This window comes from Colletotrichum aenigma (genome assembly GCF_013390185.1).
Source record: "Colletotrichum aenigma strain Cg56 chromosome Unknown KSG_Cg56_contig08, whole genome shotgun sequence".
NCBI lineage: Eukaryota > Fungi > Ascomycota > Sordariomycetes > Glomerellales > Glomerellaceae > Colletotrichum > Colletotrichum aenigma.
In genome coordinates, this window is record NW_023500914.1 from 699,076 (window position 1) to 713,121 (window position 14,046).

General features: G+C 53.1%; 5 protein-coding genes across 5 annotated transcripts; 3 read left to right on the top strand and 2 right to left on the bottom strand.

The window, feature by feature from the left end:
- Positions 1 to 468: 468 nt before the first annotated feature.
- Positions 469 to 2,396, top strand: inda1-0 (Amino-acid permease inda1; the record flags this gene model as incomplete). The annotated part of the gene is made up of 4 exons (XM_037326996.1): positions 469 to 637; positions 729 to 1,024; positions 1,076 to 1,530; positions 1,583 to 2,396. The coding sequence occupies 4 exons, from the start codon at positions 469 to 471 to the stop codon at positions 2,394 to 2,396; spliced, it is 1,734 nt and encodes a 577-aa protein (XP_037174338.1).
- A 1,070-nt stretch (positions 2,397 to 3,466) lies between these two features.
- Positions 3,467 to 5,367, top strand: CGCA056_v011751 (uncharacterized protein; the record flags this gene model as incomplete). The annotated part of the gene is made up of 2 exons (XM_037326997.1): positions 3,467 to 4,995; positions 5,301 to 5,367. 2 exons carry the CDS (start codon positions 3,467 to 3,469, stop codon positions 5,365 to 5,367), a joined length of 1,596 nt encoding a protein of 531 aa, XP_037174337.1.
- A 639-nt stretch (positions 5,368 to 6,006) lies between these two features.
- On the bottom strand, positions 6,007 to 6,540 carry CGCA056_v011752 (uncharacterized protein; the record flags this gene model as incomplete). Its single annotated transcript, XM_037326998.1, has 1 exon — positions 6,007 to 6,540. One exon carries the CDS (start codon positions 6,538 to 6,540, stop codon positions 6,007 to 6,009), a length of 534 nt encoding a protein of 177 aa, XP_037174297.1.
- Positions 6,541 to 6,753: 213 nt separating this feature from the next.
- Positions 6,754 to 7,158, bottom strand: CGCA056_v011753 (uncharacterized protein; the record flags this gene model as incomplete). The annotated part of the gene is made up of 1 exon (XM_037326999.1): positions 6,754 to 7,158. The coding sequence occupies one exon, from the start codon at positions 7,156 to 7,158 to the stop codon at positions 6,754 to 6,756; it is 405 nt and encodes a 134-aa protein (XP_037174339.1).
- Positions 7,159 to 8,735: 1,577 nt separating this feature from the next.
- Positions 8,736 to 13,694, top strand: CGCA056_v011754 (Serine/threonine-protein phosphatase 6 regulatory ankyrin repeat subunit C; the record flags this gene model as incomplete). Its single annotated transcript, XM_037327000.1, has 4 exons — positions 8,736 to 9,463; positions 9,513 to 9,854; positions 9,915 to 9,984; positions 10,314 to 13,694. 4 exons carry the CDS (start codon positions 8,736 to 8,738, stop codon positions 13,692 to 13,694), a joined length of 4,521 nt encoding a protein of 1,506 aa, XP_037174341.1.
- Positions 13,695 to 14,046: the final 352 nt, after the last annotated feature.

Sequence of the window (14,046 nt, forward strand, 5' to 3'; positions counted from 1 at the left end):
TGGATCAAGTCAACCCTTCGGTGAGGACGTTGGTTGGTCCCTTCCTCGAGCGAGAGGACGTTCCTTCCCCCGTCCTTCCTGCCTGCCTTACCTTCCAGGTCCTCCTGCCTGCCTGCCGTATCCCTACCCTCACTTTCCTATGTTTGGCGTGGCCTGGTCTGTCCTGGCATCGGGTCCCCTTCCCTGTCTGCACCTTGCGCCTGCACATGTCGCTCCCGTTGCTGGCTCTGCTCCTCCCGTCAACGCTTGCCTCGATTCTTTAATAAACGGCCTCCCGCGTCGGTCGTCTCTCACCTCTCTTTCCCCTCTCTCGTCCCTCCTGCCCCTCATACTCTTGTAGCACCTCGCAGAGTAACACCCTCTGTCGTCGACCAGGGCTCCAGTCACGACAAGCGCCAGCGTGCAACTGTTTATACCTCCTTTCTCGGTCTCTTCCCTTAACCTTGAGCCATTGGCGACAGCTTCACAATGTCCAAGGACGAGGCTGATGTCGGCGTTACGCCGCCTAATTACCCCTACGACTCCGAGAAGGGCACCACTACCAAGGCCGCCACCGGTACCGGCCATGTTCCTGAGAACTTCCGCGAGGACGACTTCCTGACCCGAAATGGTCTCAACTTCAAGAGTTTCCAGCGCCGTAGGTTTCCCCTCATGGCGACGTTGGCTGTCGCGACCCCGCATCACCCGTGCCTCACACTTGCGACCGCATGCTAACTCTATCTCTGCAGGCGATTATGGTACCGGTGAGGTCGAGCTTGATCGCTCCATGAAGCCTCGTCACTTGCAGATGATTGCCATCGGTGGTTCCATCGGTGCTGGTTTCTTCGTCGGTTCCGGTAGCGCCCTGACCAAGGGTGGCCCTGGCTCTGTCCTCATCTGCTTCTTGATTGCTGGTGTCATGATCTTCAACGTCGTCTACGCTCTCGGTGAACTCGCTGTCATGTACCCTGTCTCTGGTGGTTTCTACACGTACTCTATCCGCTTCCTTGATCCTTCCTGGGGTTTTGCCATGGGCTGGAATTACGTATGTCGCATCCGTCCTACCGCCTCGCGCATCTCAATTAACACGCCGCAGGTCTTTCAATGGGTCATCGTATTACCACTCGAACTAACGGTCTGCTCATTTACGATACAATATTGGAACAAAGAAATCAGTACAGCAGTATGGATTACGATCTTTTGGCTATTTATCATATTCATCAACGTCTTCGGCACCCTGGGCTTCGCTGAGGAGGAGTTCATCTCTTCTACTTTCAAGCTGATCGCCACCGTCATTTTCATGATCGTTGCCCTCGTTCTCATCTGCGGCGGTGGCCCTGAGGGAGGAAAGTACGACGAATTCTGGGGTGACCGCCTCTGGAGGGATCCTGGTGCTTTCCAGAACGGCTTCCGCGGTTTCTGCTCCGTCTTCGTTACTGCTGCTTTTGCCTTCTCTGGTACCGAGCTCGTCGGTCTGGCTGCTGCTGAGTCCAGCAACCCTGCCAAGGCTCTCCCGGGTGCCATCAAGCAGGTCTTCTGGCGTATCACTATGTAAGCCTCACACTTCAGCTGATACCCCAAGCTCATCGTTAACGTGTTCTAGCTTCTACGTTCTGGGTCTTACCTTCGTCGGCCTCCTCGTCAGCTCCACCGACGAACGTCTTCTAAACTCCGCCAACCCCTATGCCGATGGTGTCTCCCCTTTCGTCTTGGCTCCTCTCGATGCTGGACTTAAGGGATACGACAGCTTCATGAACGTCGTCATTCTTGTTTCCGTCGTTTCTATCGGCGTCTCCTGCGTCTACGGTGGTTCCCGTACCCTTACCGCCCTTGCCCAGCAGGGATACGCCCCTAAGATCTTCTCTTACATCGACCGATCTGGCCGTCCTCTTTACTCCGTTATCCTCAACCTTGCCTTTGGTGGCCTTGCCTACGTCCGCCTGGCTTCCTCCGGTGGCGTTGTCTTTGACTGGCTTCTGTCTCTTTCCGGTCTGGCTGCCCTCTTCACCTGGGGATCCATCTGCGCCGCTCACATTCGCTTCCGCGCTGCCTGGGAGGCACAAGGCCACACTCTCGACGAGCTTCCCTTCCGTGCTATCGGCGGAACTGCCGGTTCTTGGCTGGGTCTCTTCCTGATCTTCATCTCGCTTCTCGCTCAGTTCTACGTCGCCATCGCGCCCCCCGGCAGCGCCGACCTGGCCACCGCTGAGGACTTCTTCAAGGCCTACCTTGCCCTGCCCGTTGTCCTCTTCTTTTGGGCCTGCGGTTACCTTTGGAAGCGCCAGGGCTTCCTCAAGCTTTCCCAGATCGACCTCGACACTGGCCGCCGCGACCACGACTGGGATGAGATTCACGCCTACCGCGCCAAGGTTGCCACCTGGCCCAAGTGGAGACAGTGGCTTGACAAGGTCTTTTAAGCGGCATGTGAATCTGCAACAGCTCGGTCATTCGAGCCATAAAGGGGGATGTTTGGTGTTGCAAATCTGAGGCTTTATTCGAATCTATGTTTTTGTAGAGTCTCGCCATCTTGATACCTATCTAGTCTCTGATCTATAATCAGACACGCGTCTTCGTGCGCTAATACATGAGTTTATTCGTGGTCAACTTCGCCATCGTCTCTCTGTAGGTTTTGCCTATTCGCAGGCCTGTGACCCGGAGTGTAGCGGTTCTGACATCGCGGATGATGCAATCTAACCCCGCCCTTGCACATTCCAAGGCCTATTCTTTGCAGCCAACCACTTGATCTGCATTTCGCATCAAGAATATTCAGCTGACTACAGACAAGGCCAGCTTAGGCGCTGTGTACTTGAAATGAGACGGACACTAGCCTACCTAGCATCCAATCGGCACGAATTTGCCGGTTGAGCAGGTGCAAAGTCAGCACGTCGTCAAAGGAGAGTTTGTGGCGGCCCCGTAGCTGTCGGTCCTGGCCGCCCCCGTTGCGGGTCTAGCGTCGCCGCCGGAGCCGGTCGCAGAAGGTGCATTGACTTCCGGACCGGAGAAAGCGTCAAATTACAAATTTGTCCGTCAGTATATTCGACGAGTTGCAGAAAAAATCCCGCGAGATGTTTTGATTTGGAGTTCCGCTAGATGGGCAGTGTCTACCGCGCACGTATGTAATCCGTATATCCTACGGAGACACCACGCAGCTAATCGATGTAGTGAGTGCACTGCAACCAAGATTGAGGACAATGGCCGGCTAGCAACACTCTTGATTCGTTCCTCTGACGACGTACTGGTACGCGTTGAGAAGACTACGACAATAGGCCAGCAGCGCAAACGGACTAAGACTCCGAAAGAGACGTAAAACTCGGTTAGCGCTTGGCTGGAGACCCCTTCCACGTGGATATTCACTCTATTTTCATGTGCTTGTTGGCTTGGGATCTCGTACCGGCCCCCACGATCCACTGGATACGAGAAGGCCGGGGATCATAAGTGGACCTGCCAACAACACCCCTTCGTATCTGTGTCATTATGAAAAATCACAATGCTCCCCGAGTCTTTGAAACCTCTCGACTCGTTTCTTTGGAATTTGCGAAAGACAACTTTGAATGACCAGACGCTCACTATGCGAGTACCGACATCACCACGCGTAGGATCGACTCTCCTGCTACTGAATACACTCGCCTCAACAACAAGTGCCGCCTACGTCCAGTTTCAAGATTGCTACGATGCCATTTCTTCGGAGGTGGCAGCCTCGTCGAACACTCGACTCACGCCTGAAGGTCTCAGAGCCGCCCTCGATAACTCTGATGCCGTCACGAAACTCCACTTGAACCTCACGGGAAGCTATCCTGGCGTCAAAACTTGCGATCTTGTCCCGTCTTCAAACGTACTGGCGACTGTCGAGATAACCAGCCTCACGGCCTCCAAGAGCTACACGGTACACAATCTCACGACCAGTTGCCACGAAACGAACTACCCGAACCACGATGTCGCCCTCATCCGCCACCAAATGACATTCCTCCTCCATCCGCCTTCTCTCATCGACAGTTGGGACCTCAACCTACACCTATCATCCTTCTCGCAGCCATTCACCTGCGTAACCGCCACGATAACTCCCGCCCTCTCCCCAATCGCCAAATCCATCGCCCAATACCTTTCCCCGGCTACTCTCCTCCTAACCCTCCTCCTCGCTCTCTGGCACGAACTCCTCCCCCTCCAAACCCCCTCGCCAACCTTCAACGGCCCCTTCATCTCCTCCCCCTCCCCAACCCACCTCACCCTCATCTCCCAATGCCTCACCACAATCCAATTCCTCTTCCTCTCCACCGCCCTCACAATCCCCTACCCCTCCTGCCTCCGTCCCCTCGCCGCCCCCTCAAGCTGGTCCACCCTCATGATCCCCCGCGGGCCCGTCCACTCCGCGACCCCCTACTTCGGCCTCAAAGACGCCCTCTACGAAGTCAACGGCACCCTCACCGCGTCCCCAGGCCTCGAGCTCATGACCCAAATCCTCGGCGCCCCCGTCACGCCCCGCAGCTGGGCCAACACGCTCACCCTCGTCGGCCTCCTCCTCCTCGCCGCCGCCGCTGCCGCCCAGCTCGCCCTCCGCCGCCCCAGCAACCGCGCCCGCGCCGCCCGCCTCCGCGGCACCACCGACCCCGGCCTGCGCGGCACCGTCTGGACCGTCCTCCGCGTTTTCCTCACCTACTTCCTCACCCCCGTGGCCGCGTGGTCAACCTACCAACTCTCGGCCGCAGCCTTCCTGCCCCTCTACCACACCGTGCTCACAGCCCTCGTCGTGGCCCTGCTGGTCGCCGCGCTGTGGTGGGGCGTGACGCAGAACTCGCCGCGGAACATGGGTTACCTCCTCCTCGACGCGTCCAAGACGCCGCAGACACCCAGCAGGTTGTCGCGCAGCCAGGACCGGTACGCCATGGCCATATTCGCGCTCATGTTCGTCCGCGGCGCGGCGGTTGGCGGGCTGCAGATGCCGGGGGCCGGGGTGGTGCAGGTGCTTGTGCTGGCGGCGTGCGAGGTTGTGCAGCTGCTTGTGATGGGCTTCACGTGGCGGTGCGTGCCGGTTTTGAGGGTTGGCGGGGCGCTGAGCGCGGCGCGGTTGGTTGTTTTGGGGATGTTTGTGGGATTTCTGCCGGGGGTTGTTGCGGAGGTGAGGACGAGGAATGTGCTTGGGTTGGTGGTGCTGGGGGTTCATGCGGTGGTTTTGGTGGGCGTGTTTGTGGTGCCGGGGTTGGTTAGGGTTGGAGTTTTGATGGCGAGGACGTGGGATGTGGTGAGGGCGGAGAAGAAGAGTGAGAGGGATGGACTTGAGGTGAGGATTTCCAAAGCTTGGTTGGGGACTTTGCTGACTTACGTAGGAGTACCGTCTCCGTCGTCTTGATACAGGAATCATCCCCGAACCACGACCCGATTCGACTGTGGTAGCAGAGCGCCCCAGATGCCCGTCCAGCCTTCTCATGTCGCCCATCTCGACTGTGCCTCTTCGGAAGAGCGTGAGGGATGACGAGGCAAGTTTCAGGGGACGTAGACTTTCATTATCGATTTCAAGCAACGAGTCCTCTGGGAGCTCTGTTGGAGAGGAGAGACATTCCGAGGAAGTCGGAGGGGAGGTTGAGGTTCTGGGGTCGCCGGTCTTTGTGTATGAGGCGAGGGTTGGGAAGAGATTCTCGAGGGCTTCTGTCTTGAATTACTCCAGGCCCTTGGATGGACAGCCGCAGACTCCCTGAGGTTGAGCTGTTGGGTGATCACCTGAATAATTCAGGGCTAGAACTCGAAACTTATCATTCTTGAAGTTTTCTCAGGCGGACCATTTGCTACCGCCGTGCTCAAGTCGTGAGTCAAGAACCAAATTGAAAAGTAAACACAATTCGCCATTGTCTCAATGAGCTATGTCTAAAAGTTTTGGATTCCGAAAGAAAACGACACGAAGCTGAAGAGGTTGTGGGTAGTGATCGATGAGATGGGAAAAGCATTGACGTCGATAATGAATACTATTACCAAGGACCAAAAAGAGTCTCCAAGATAGCTATGGCTCTGTAGTTATCCATGCCTGAAAACCAAAACTTAGGTATGATCCCTTTCACATACCAAAATTCTTAGGGTCGTCGCATAATATTCCTTCTCGTCGTCGGACCCATCGTCATCGCCCCCGTTCTCCAAAGCCTCCTGTCGAGCGCCCATGTCTTCCAGCTTACTCACGAAGCTAAACACATCATCGTCGCAACCGGGATCATCTTCCGCGTCGTAGCCACAAAATTGAGAGGCATAATGCTCAGGCATGGCGTAGTACCTGCAACCTGCCGCATGAAAGACCAGCTGCTCCTTGTGCCACGATCCGAAGTCGCGCCCGAAAACCATTTCCGTCATGTGTTCGTCGACAACGGTGCTCTTGCGCCGAAGACGATGATCTACAAGCCATACCGTCGGGTTCGAGAAATAGTACATTTCTCGTGTGGCTTTGGCCAAACAGTCGTACATCTCCCAGCGAAGGATGTCCAATTCGTCTTCTTCAGTGTGCTCTTCAAAGTTCATACTGCGCTCCCACCCCAACCAATATCTTCCAAGCTCCTTAAGGCTCCACGATGGATCAAAGTCCATGACGACGTGGCGGATCCCATCGAAGCCGAACTCCGGAGATGAAAAAGGCATGTATCGAAGTAATGCGTTCCAATCCGCTCGGGCTTCCTGCGGTGCGAGATGTATGAGATCGTACCTGGGTAAGATAGTCAAAGATTGGGTTCTCCCGTCGGACTCAGCATTGAAGGTTGCCGGCATTTGCTCATTTTTCGAGTCGCTAGATATTATCGAAGCTTAAAGATCTATCTGATTGTTGTCGTAATGCTTGCGTCGTCTTTTACGGAGGCCGAGCCATTCCTCCTGCCTGTAGCGTCGATACATTGCCGCGCGCGACTCTTTGCATGCGGTCCAAAGTCCTGCATCGATAGCATAGGTCGACCGGTTGGCGTCGTACCAGGACGGGCAAGATGCCTCGTTTCCTACTAAGGGGGCTGCAAGAATTTGATTCTGATTCTCTGAGGTCCGGCTGATGGTGTGTCGTTTGAATGCTTCTGGAATCGGTCTGGTGTTGTCCCACGCGTCCAAAGCTGAGAAGTATTGGACTCCGCGGGCGCCGATGGGACGTGTTGAGAAGTCCCAGATCTGATCTCGAATCTCGCCCGGGAGAAGGGAAAAGGAAGAGAAACTCCCTCCGGCCATCTTTGCTGAGGAGATTTTGATATTCCTTCAGATGCTATTGTGGTGTTTGAATTAGGAGTTGTCGTTTCTTCTCACGTACTATGAGGTTCAAAAGTGGGGATAATGAGGAATAGTTTGAAGTTTTATATCAACGTCGCGGAAGAACGAAAGAATATGCCGAATAGAATGGCAATGTACATGTAGTTTAAAGGATGATTTGAAAGGATAAAGATCAAATAGAGTAGACCATCAAGCTGCCTGAAAACCTTTCGGGGCCTTTTTCGAGTAAAGATTAGTGTTTCCATCGCAGGGTGCCTGAAGGGTTTCCCAAGAAGGCTGAAGGCAAATCCAACGACCCGAATGACTTGAAGTCGCAGGGCCAGATATACATATATGGTTCAGGGTTCTCTCACCTTTGTGGATGAGAATCCAAGGTGGTATTAACGCATAGTTCAGACACCCATCAGTTTCTGCAATAGCAGTACATCTACGGCCGTTGTTGATAAGTCCCCGCATTTTTCAATTTGCAATCAAGATGGAAGCGAAAGGCAATATTTAAAGACCCTCGGCACTCCAGTCATATGTGACTCGAAATTTTTGAACATGAGATTCAGGCCTGCCATGGAGGCCGGAGCTTTGCGAACGAGCTTGAGATAGTAGGCTGAGTGCCGAGGCTCCTGCTATTACCTAAACTACTTTGATTGTCATAACAGATTGATTCAAATGCAGATGGAATCCTGTATCCACTTCAGCCCATAAAAGTATCTTTACTTTCAGTTGAGATTTTGGCCTTCACGCGAAAATGGAATCAAATCGTCAGCACAGCCTCTCTTCAAACTCGAAACTAGATGCGTCGCTACGAGTTCTTAATCTAGCAATCCGTTTATATTATAGAAGCAATCAGATTGACGCCCGTATGATCTGATATGTCATCACTCGGCTCGCTGGACTGGACGAATGAAGGCGCTTCGGAAACACCGCGGCACGGAATGGAGCTGCGCCTGCCCATGCATAAGGCTCCGATGCGGCTTTCATGCACAGCAAGGCAGATTTTGAGGCGAACACAGCCTGAATGGCTAATAATTGTTGTCACCGCCAAGCTGAAAGTGTGTGGTAGTGTGTCAGCCTTAAATCAGGCTGCCTGACACCGGTACGCCGCGGGCTTCCTGCATCTATGTGAACGCCTGCACCCAAACTTGAACCTATCTGATACTCACAGTAATCCGTTGTAATTTTCTGGGCAAGATTCAATCATCCTTTGGTCAATCGGCTGAAGGCATGTTCATCGGCGCTTTCTCACTAGTGCCGGCGCCCTTCGACGACCTTCTTTGCTGACTAGGCCTGCTTACCTCGGGTCACCCAATCAGATTGCTGTTCAGAACAGTCATGGACCTTCTCCGTGCGCAGCTTCTGCGCTGTCTCAGTGCTGCCTAAAATCATTAGTGCAATCTCCTCATGAGAGAAACCGAATCAAACAATTTTTCGCCAGTACATGGGGTATTGTCGCGAGGTCATCGATTATGACGGCGACGACGACAATAACAACGACGAAGACAAAGACAGCGGCGAGGGAGACGATCAGATACTAATCAGAGGCCATGGACCACCTAACAAAATCGGTTGGCACGACGCTAAGCTGGAACACATTCTTGTCGCGGACTTCGACATCCAGTTTAACCTGCGCAATCTTTTCTGAACAACAGCGCCAAAATGCTCACGGTCTCGATGATGTTCTCAGGGTCGTCAGCGCACTTAACATACGACGATACCCGCAAGAGGAGCTCACTCAGGAGGAAGTGCTAGGCGAAGGCGAGACTTACGTCGTGAAGAGATGTGCGGTCAAGGAATGCGTGGTCGCCGTCAAGCAGCTTAAGATCGACGATGTATCTGATGAAAAGCTATTCCGTTGTAGACTAGGCTCGGTCATTTTCGAGGCTCAGATTATGAGACATCCTCCCTTGAGAGCTCACCCTAACCTCCCATTAGCCCTTGGATATGGATGGAGCCTTCGCGGAGCATCAGTCATACCCTATCTCGTCGTCGAATACGCATCACTTGGGACACTAAGAGAGTACATCAAAACAACCAAGCCTCGTCTTGCCGACGTAGAGATTCTGCTTGGCGACGTATCTTCGGCCTTGTCGGCGCTGCATACATGTGGCATAGTCCATGGCGATATCAAGTTGGATAATGCACTGGTCTTCCCATCCTGGGATCGCCCAACCAAGGCTCTTGCGAAGATAACAGACTTTGGTCACGCAATCATCTTGAATGACAAGGCAGGTAGCCAAAGTAACGAGATCATCAAGTACGGGGGCACTCTTCTGTAAGTTTCATAAGGCCATGCTTTGGTCTCTGGCTTATGGTCATCACAGCTACAACGCTCCTGAAGTCAAGACTCAGGATCTTTTCCCAATAGAACGCAAAGACCTGTCGAAATGCGATATTTGGGCTTTTGGCCTTATGGTGTGGGAAGCCTGCCTGGGCGGCCAGGAATACACAAGTTGGCTCGCACATCACGGACATGGACATGTCGATAAGGAGGATCAAAATCCTATTGATCCATTGAAACTCCTTGATTACGCCAAGCAATGCATGCCTGCCAAACAACTGGGTACCGCCATGTTCATCCGAATCGTTCTCCACAGGACTATCCAGGCAGATCCATCGAAACGAGCTTCAAGTGTACGGGATCTGCCGCTCTACACCAGGTGGACGTGAGTCTTCTAGCCATCAATACGAGCAGGGATTGCAGCTGATAATTATTATTGATCTAGTGCCGGAGATCTACGTGGCCTCGAAGCTGACTTAGCACTACACTTTGACATCCCTACTCCTACATACGAGGTAAGCATTCCTGGCCTGGACTATCTGAGGGGCTGCTTCGGCCTGTGTGGGCGAAGTTTGTCCTCAGTGGCCAACCATCAGTTCTATTGTCTCCGTTCTTCTTGTCTTCCCCATCGTTGTCCATATCATCTTGACTATCGCTCATCGTCCCTGCCCTCATTCTTATTGTCTCTGTCGTCCTTGTCGTCTCTATCGTTCTTGTAGTCCCTATTGGCCTTATCGGCTCTGTCGTTGTCCGTCTCGTCCCTGCCCTCGAGGAGAGATAAAAACACCTATCCTAATCTAAATCTTGGCTATAAATATGGAGCAAACATCTAACCCTTCTCAAGATGTTTCGTATAGACACAGGCAAGGAGGTTCTTTGGGATCACCAGCAGCAAATATTTAGAGGATTTCAACAGAGTCATTCCAGCAAGCAAGCGAAGGATAAAGGCCCGATAAGCTGGCAAATTGCGCTTTGCTACTACTTGGGGTTTGGAACAGAGCGAAACTTACAAGAGTCACACAAATTTGCGAAGACCGCTCGCTCTGAAAGTCACCCTATTGCCGCAGTCTTTGGTGATCTATTTGATTCCGAGACAGACGCGGTCACGGAGCCGAGAAACGAATCGTATGTCACAAAACTCTCGGGGTTGTTGCGAGCGCAAGGAGCCTTGGCGGAGGAAATGCCCGCCCTGGCCAAGGCATTTTTTGATAGGGATCCAGCAGCCGCCGTGGATCTCCTGTCTGGAGGAGCTTCCTTAGCTTCTTGCACTTCTGACGGATGTGGTCCATTTCATTGGCTGTTCATGATTTGGGAATCAGCCGCTCTTGAGGACATTACCGAAAGGCTTTCCGGAGAGCTGACACGGCGCCTTGTCAATGTCCCCGCAAGCACAATCCGCGAGGCCCATCTACAATGGCCTGTCCAACTGCTGGGAACTCCACTCGCTTTCAGCGAATCAGTTAACAGTCTCCCAGCGGTCAAGGCGCTCCTCGCCTTGGGTGCAGACCCGTTCGCCTATGTCTACAATGAGTCTCAATACCCACCAGAAGACTCACGCTCCCAATGGATGGCCTTCCATGTCGCGGCAAAGTATCATTGCAGCGATATCTTGCGTGAACTCATGCGAAGTTCTGAGTCTCAGAAGTGGGAAGGCCTCGGACCACTCGGTTGCGTTCTTGGTCTCTCCACGCCCCTCGAGCGGCTTGCCATGCACGGTTCCAGTCGCGCGAGTAGGCTAGACGAGACGATCATGCTCATCAAAGACAAACAATGTCTGAATATGCATGATTCAGATGGGAGGACAGCCATTATGGAGGCCATTGACTTGCAGGATGCGGATGTTGTTGCAGCTCTTCTGCGAGCTGAACCTGGACTTGCAAGCACACCGCTTCGCTCGCCGCACGACCCCAACATTTTCACCTATCCCCTCCACTTTGCTTGTCAACTAGCGGCAAGACGGAATGTTGCTGACGCCCTCTTGATTCCCAAGCTCATCGAGTCGCAAACTGGAGATCTTCGGCCCTCCACAACGCCGTCTCGAGACCATCTGGGAAGAACTGTGCTCCATCTCGCAGTCACTGGAGCCTCAGGTCTCGCCACCAAATGGATCCTAGAGAGCCGTCCCGGGCTACTTCATGTAGAGGATAAATGGGGTCGAGCGCCCCTCCATTACTGCGCGTCTTCGGCCAACTGCGATTTGCTTCTAGAAAAGGGAGTAAACATTGACCACACCGATAAGGAAGGGCTTTCGCCCCTCCACAGAGTTTGTCTCATGGGCGCTTGTGCAATTACAGAGGGTCTTCTAAAGAAATCGCCGATATTGGATCTAAGGAACAATGTGTACGGGACGCCGCTGCATTGTGCGGTTATTAGCGGATCTGCCGACATTGTCAACGGGCTTCTCGACGGAGGTTCGCCGATCAACGCGACTGACTTGCGGGGCAATACAGCCGTCCATATCGCTGCCAAGTTGAACCGTTACAGCATTTTGCGTAGCCTGCTGGCGAGGGGCGCAGATGTCACTTTGCTCAACTTGAATGGTCACGATGCGAAGGCTGTTGCTCTTCGTGCAGCAAGTACTGGCAACATTGGCATTCTTAGCATTCTCCGAGGCACCCAAGCAGCTAACAACGGAGACGTTGATCTGGAATTTGGTCAGGAAGATACTGTCCTTCTTGATCGAGAGGGGCAAGTTGGAGAGGCACTCGCTCCCGATTTTCTCTGGGATGAGGCGTCACTTTCTCTTCAGCAGCCGTACGACACCCTCGACCTCCCGAATAATGCAAAACAGGAACAGGAAAGCGAGAGAGAGGAGACGTATGACGAACGGGTAGAGAGACTACAAAGCCTCGATCAGGCCATTGAAATGATCATCGGACACCATTTCTCTAGAGTCCCTCATCATCACTGGGCTAAGAAAGCCGTAATCAACATCGTCTCCATATTCTTCGACGAAATCCTTTGGCAACCTGGTACAATCAACCGAGGAATCGAGATTGTGGCGCGGGCAGCCTACGACTTGGCAACGGTGATGCACTTCTACTACGATGAATCATGGGGAATCCACCACCGCGTGGAGGCATGGGCAGAATACCTCGTCTCACAGAATGGAATCGGGGTACCGCTGCGACTTGAAGCCATCAGAGCGTATCCCAAAGGTGTCCACCCTCGGCAAAAGACCTATGAGTCATCACAGTACGGCATGATCTCAAGCACCAGCAAGGATGATCTTCTTTATGGGTTTGAAGCTAAAATACTTTCCGAGCAAGATCGCCTCGAAGCCGTCTGGAAGTACATGGAAGAAAACGACCCTTCGTCATTACCCCTTGACGGAGATGAGAACCCTACTCTCAAAGACAAAGATGGCAAGCCCGTCCGTCTTGCAGACGGAATGACTACGAGGCTTCTGCGGCTACCTCCTGTTTTCGCGTTTATGGAACAGAAGTTCCCGGTTGCTAAGGTTGGGAAACCTGTTTCACGCGTCTTCATACCAGAGAAAGAGATTGATGGTTTGGTACTCCATGATCCTGGGAATCTTTTGCGGCAAGAAACAAACGATGAAGAGCTTGGTAATGAAAAGACAATCGCCGAGCAGACCGGGGCTGAGACAAGTATGATAGTCGACTCGGAGACCAAGGACGATAAAGGTGATAGTGAGAAGGATGATAAAGACGACGAGGACGAAAAGAACGAAAGCGACGATGAGAACTATAGCGACAGTCATGAAAGCGGAAGCGAGTCACACCTGACGTTGCAAGATCAACCGGACTACAGACCCAAATACGAGCCATGCCAGCAGAGCTCGACTGGGTGTAGTCATCTGGAGCAGGCAATCGACTGTATAGTCACTCTTTTCGTCGATAGGAAACCGCGGGAAGTGTTTCCTGCGAGACAGAAGTCGGACATCGAAGCCATGGTACGGTGGGAAATGAAGACATGGGACATGGTTGTGCCACAGTTTGGAGTCACTCGTAACATATCAACGCTCGAACAGTATTTTCCGCAACTTTCAGGGCAGTCATGGCGAGAAAGCGCGGCTCGTGCCTATTCGGCTTGGAAAGAGAGGTCAACCCCTGCGCTTCGAGATTCAGTCGGAGATGAACACTGGAACTCTGAAGCAAAGGTGGCTCGGGATGAGTTCTACATCAGATTGTACGCGGCCTGTCACCGCAAGTTGAAGGAGACGTCGAATGAGGGCTTGGAAGACAGCGACGAGAGCTTGTAAGAGGGTTTCGAGACAGCTAAACCTTGAACCGACCCAGAAAGCACATGGCAGACACCGCGCCCAGAGTCAGCTGCGGCCTATGACAGCCCACATCGTCTCTTAGTCTCGTATTTGTACAATCTTTACCAGCTAGCTCATTATCAACAGTCTCTTCGGAAGCTCGGAGCCGAGATCCCCGCATCAACGTTGTGCGCGATCTGGGGTCGGTGGGGTGAGCTTTCCCCGCTTCCCCGCGATGACCTCTGGCGCGCCAATCATGGTCTTCAATCATCTTGAATTGGCTTTGAAAAGGTGACATCCCTTGGCAAGTGGCTTGCCCATGATGCCATGAACCTTGACAGGGTCACTTTCT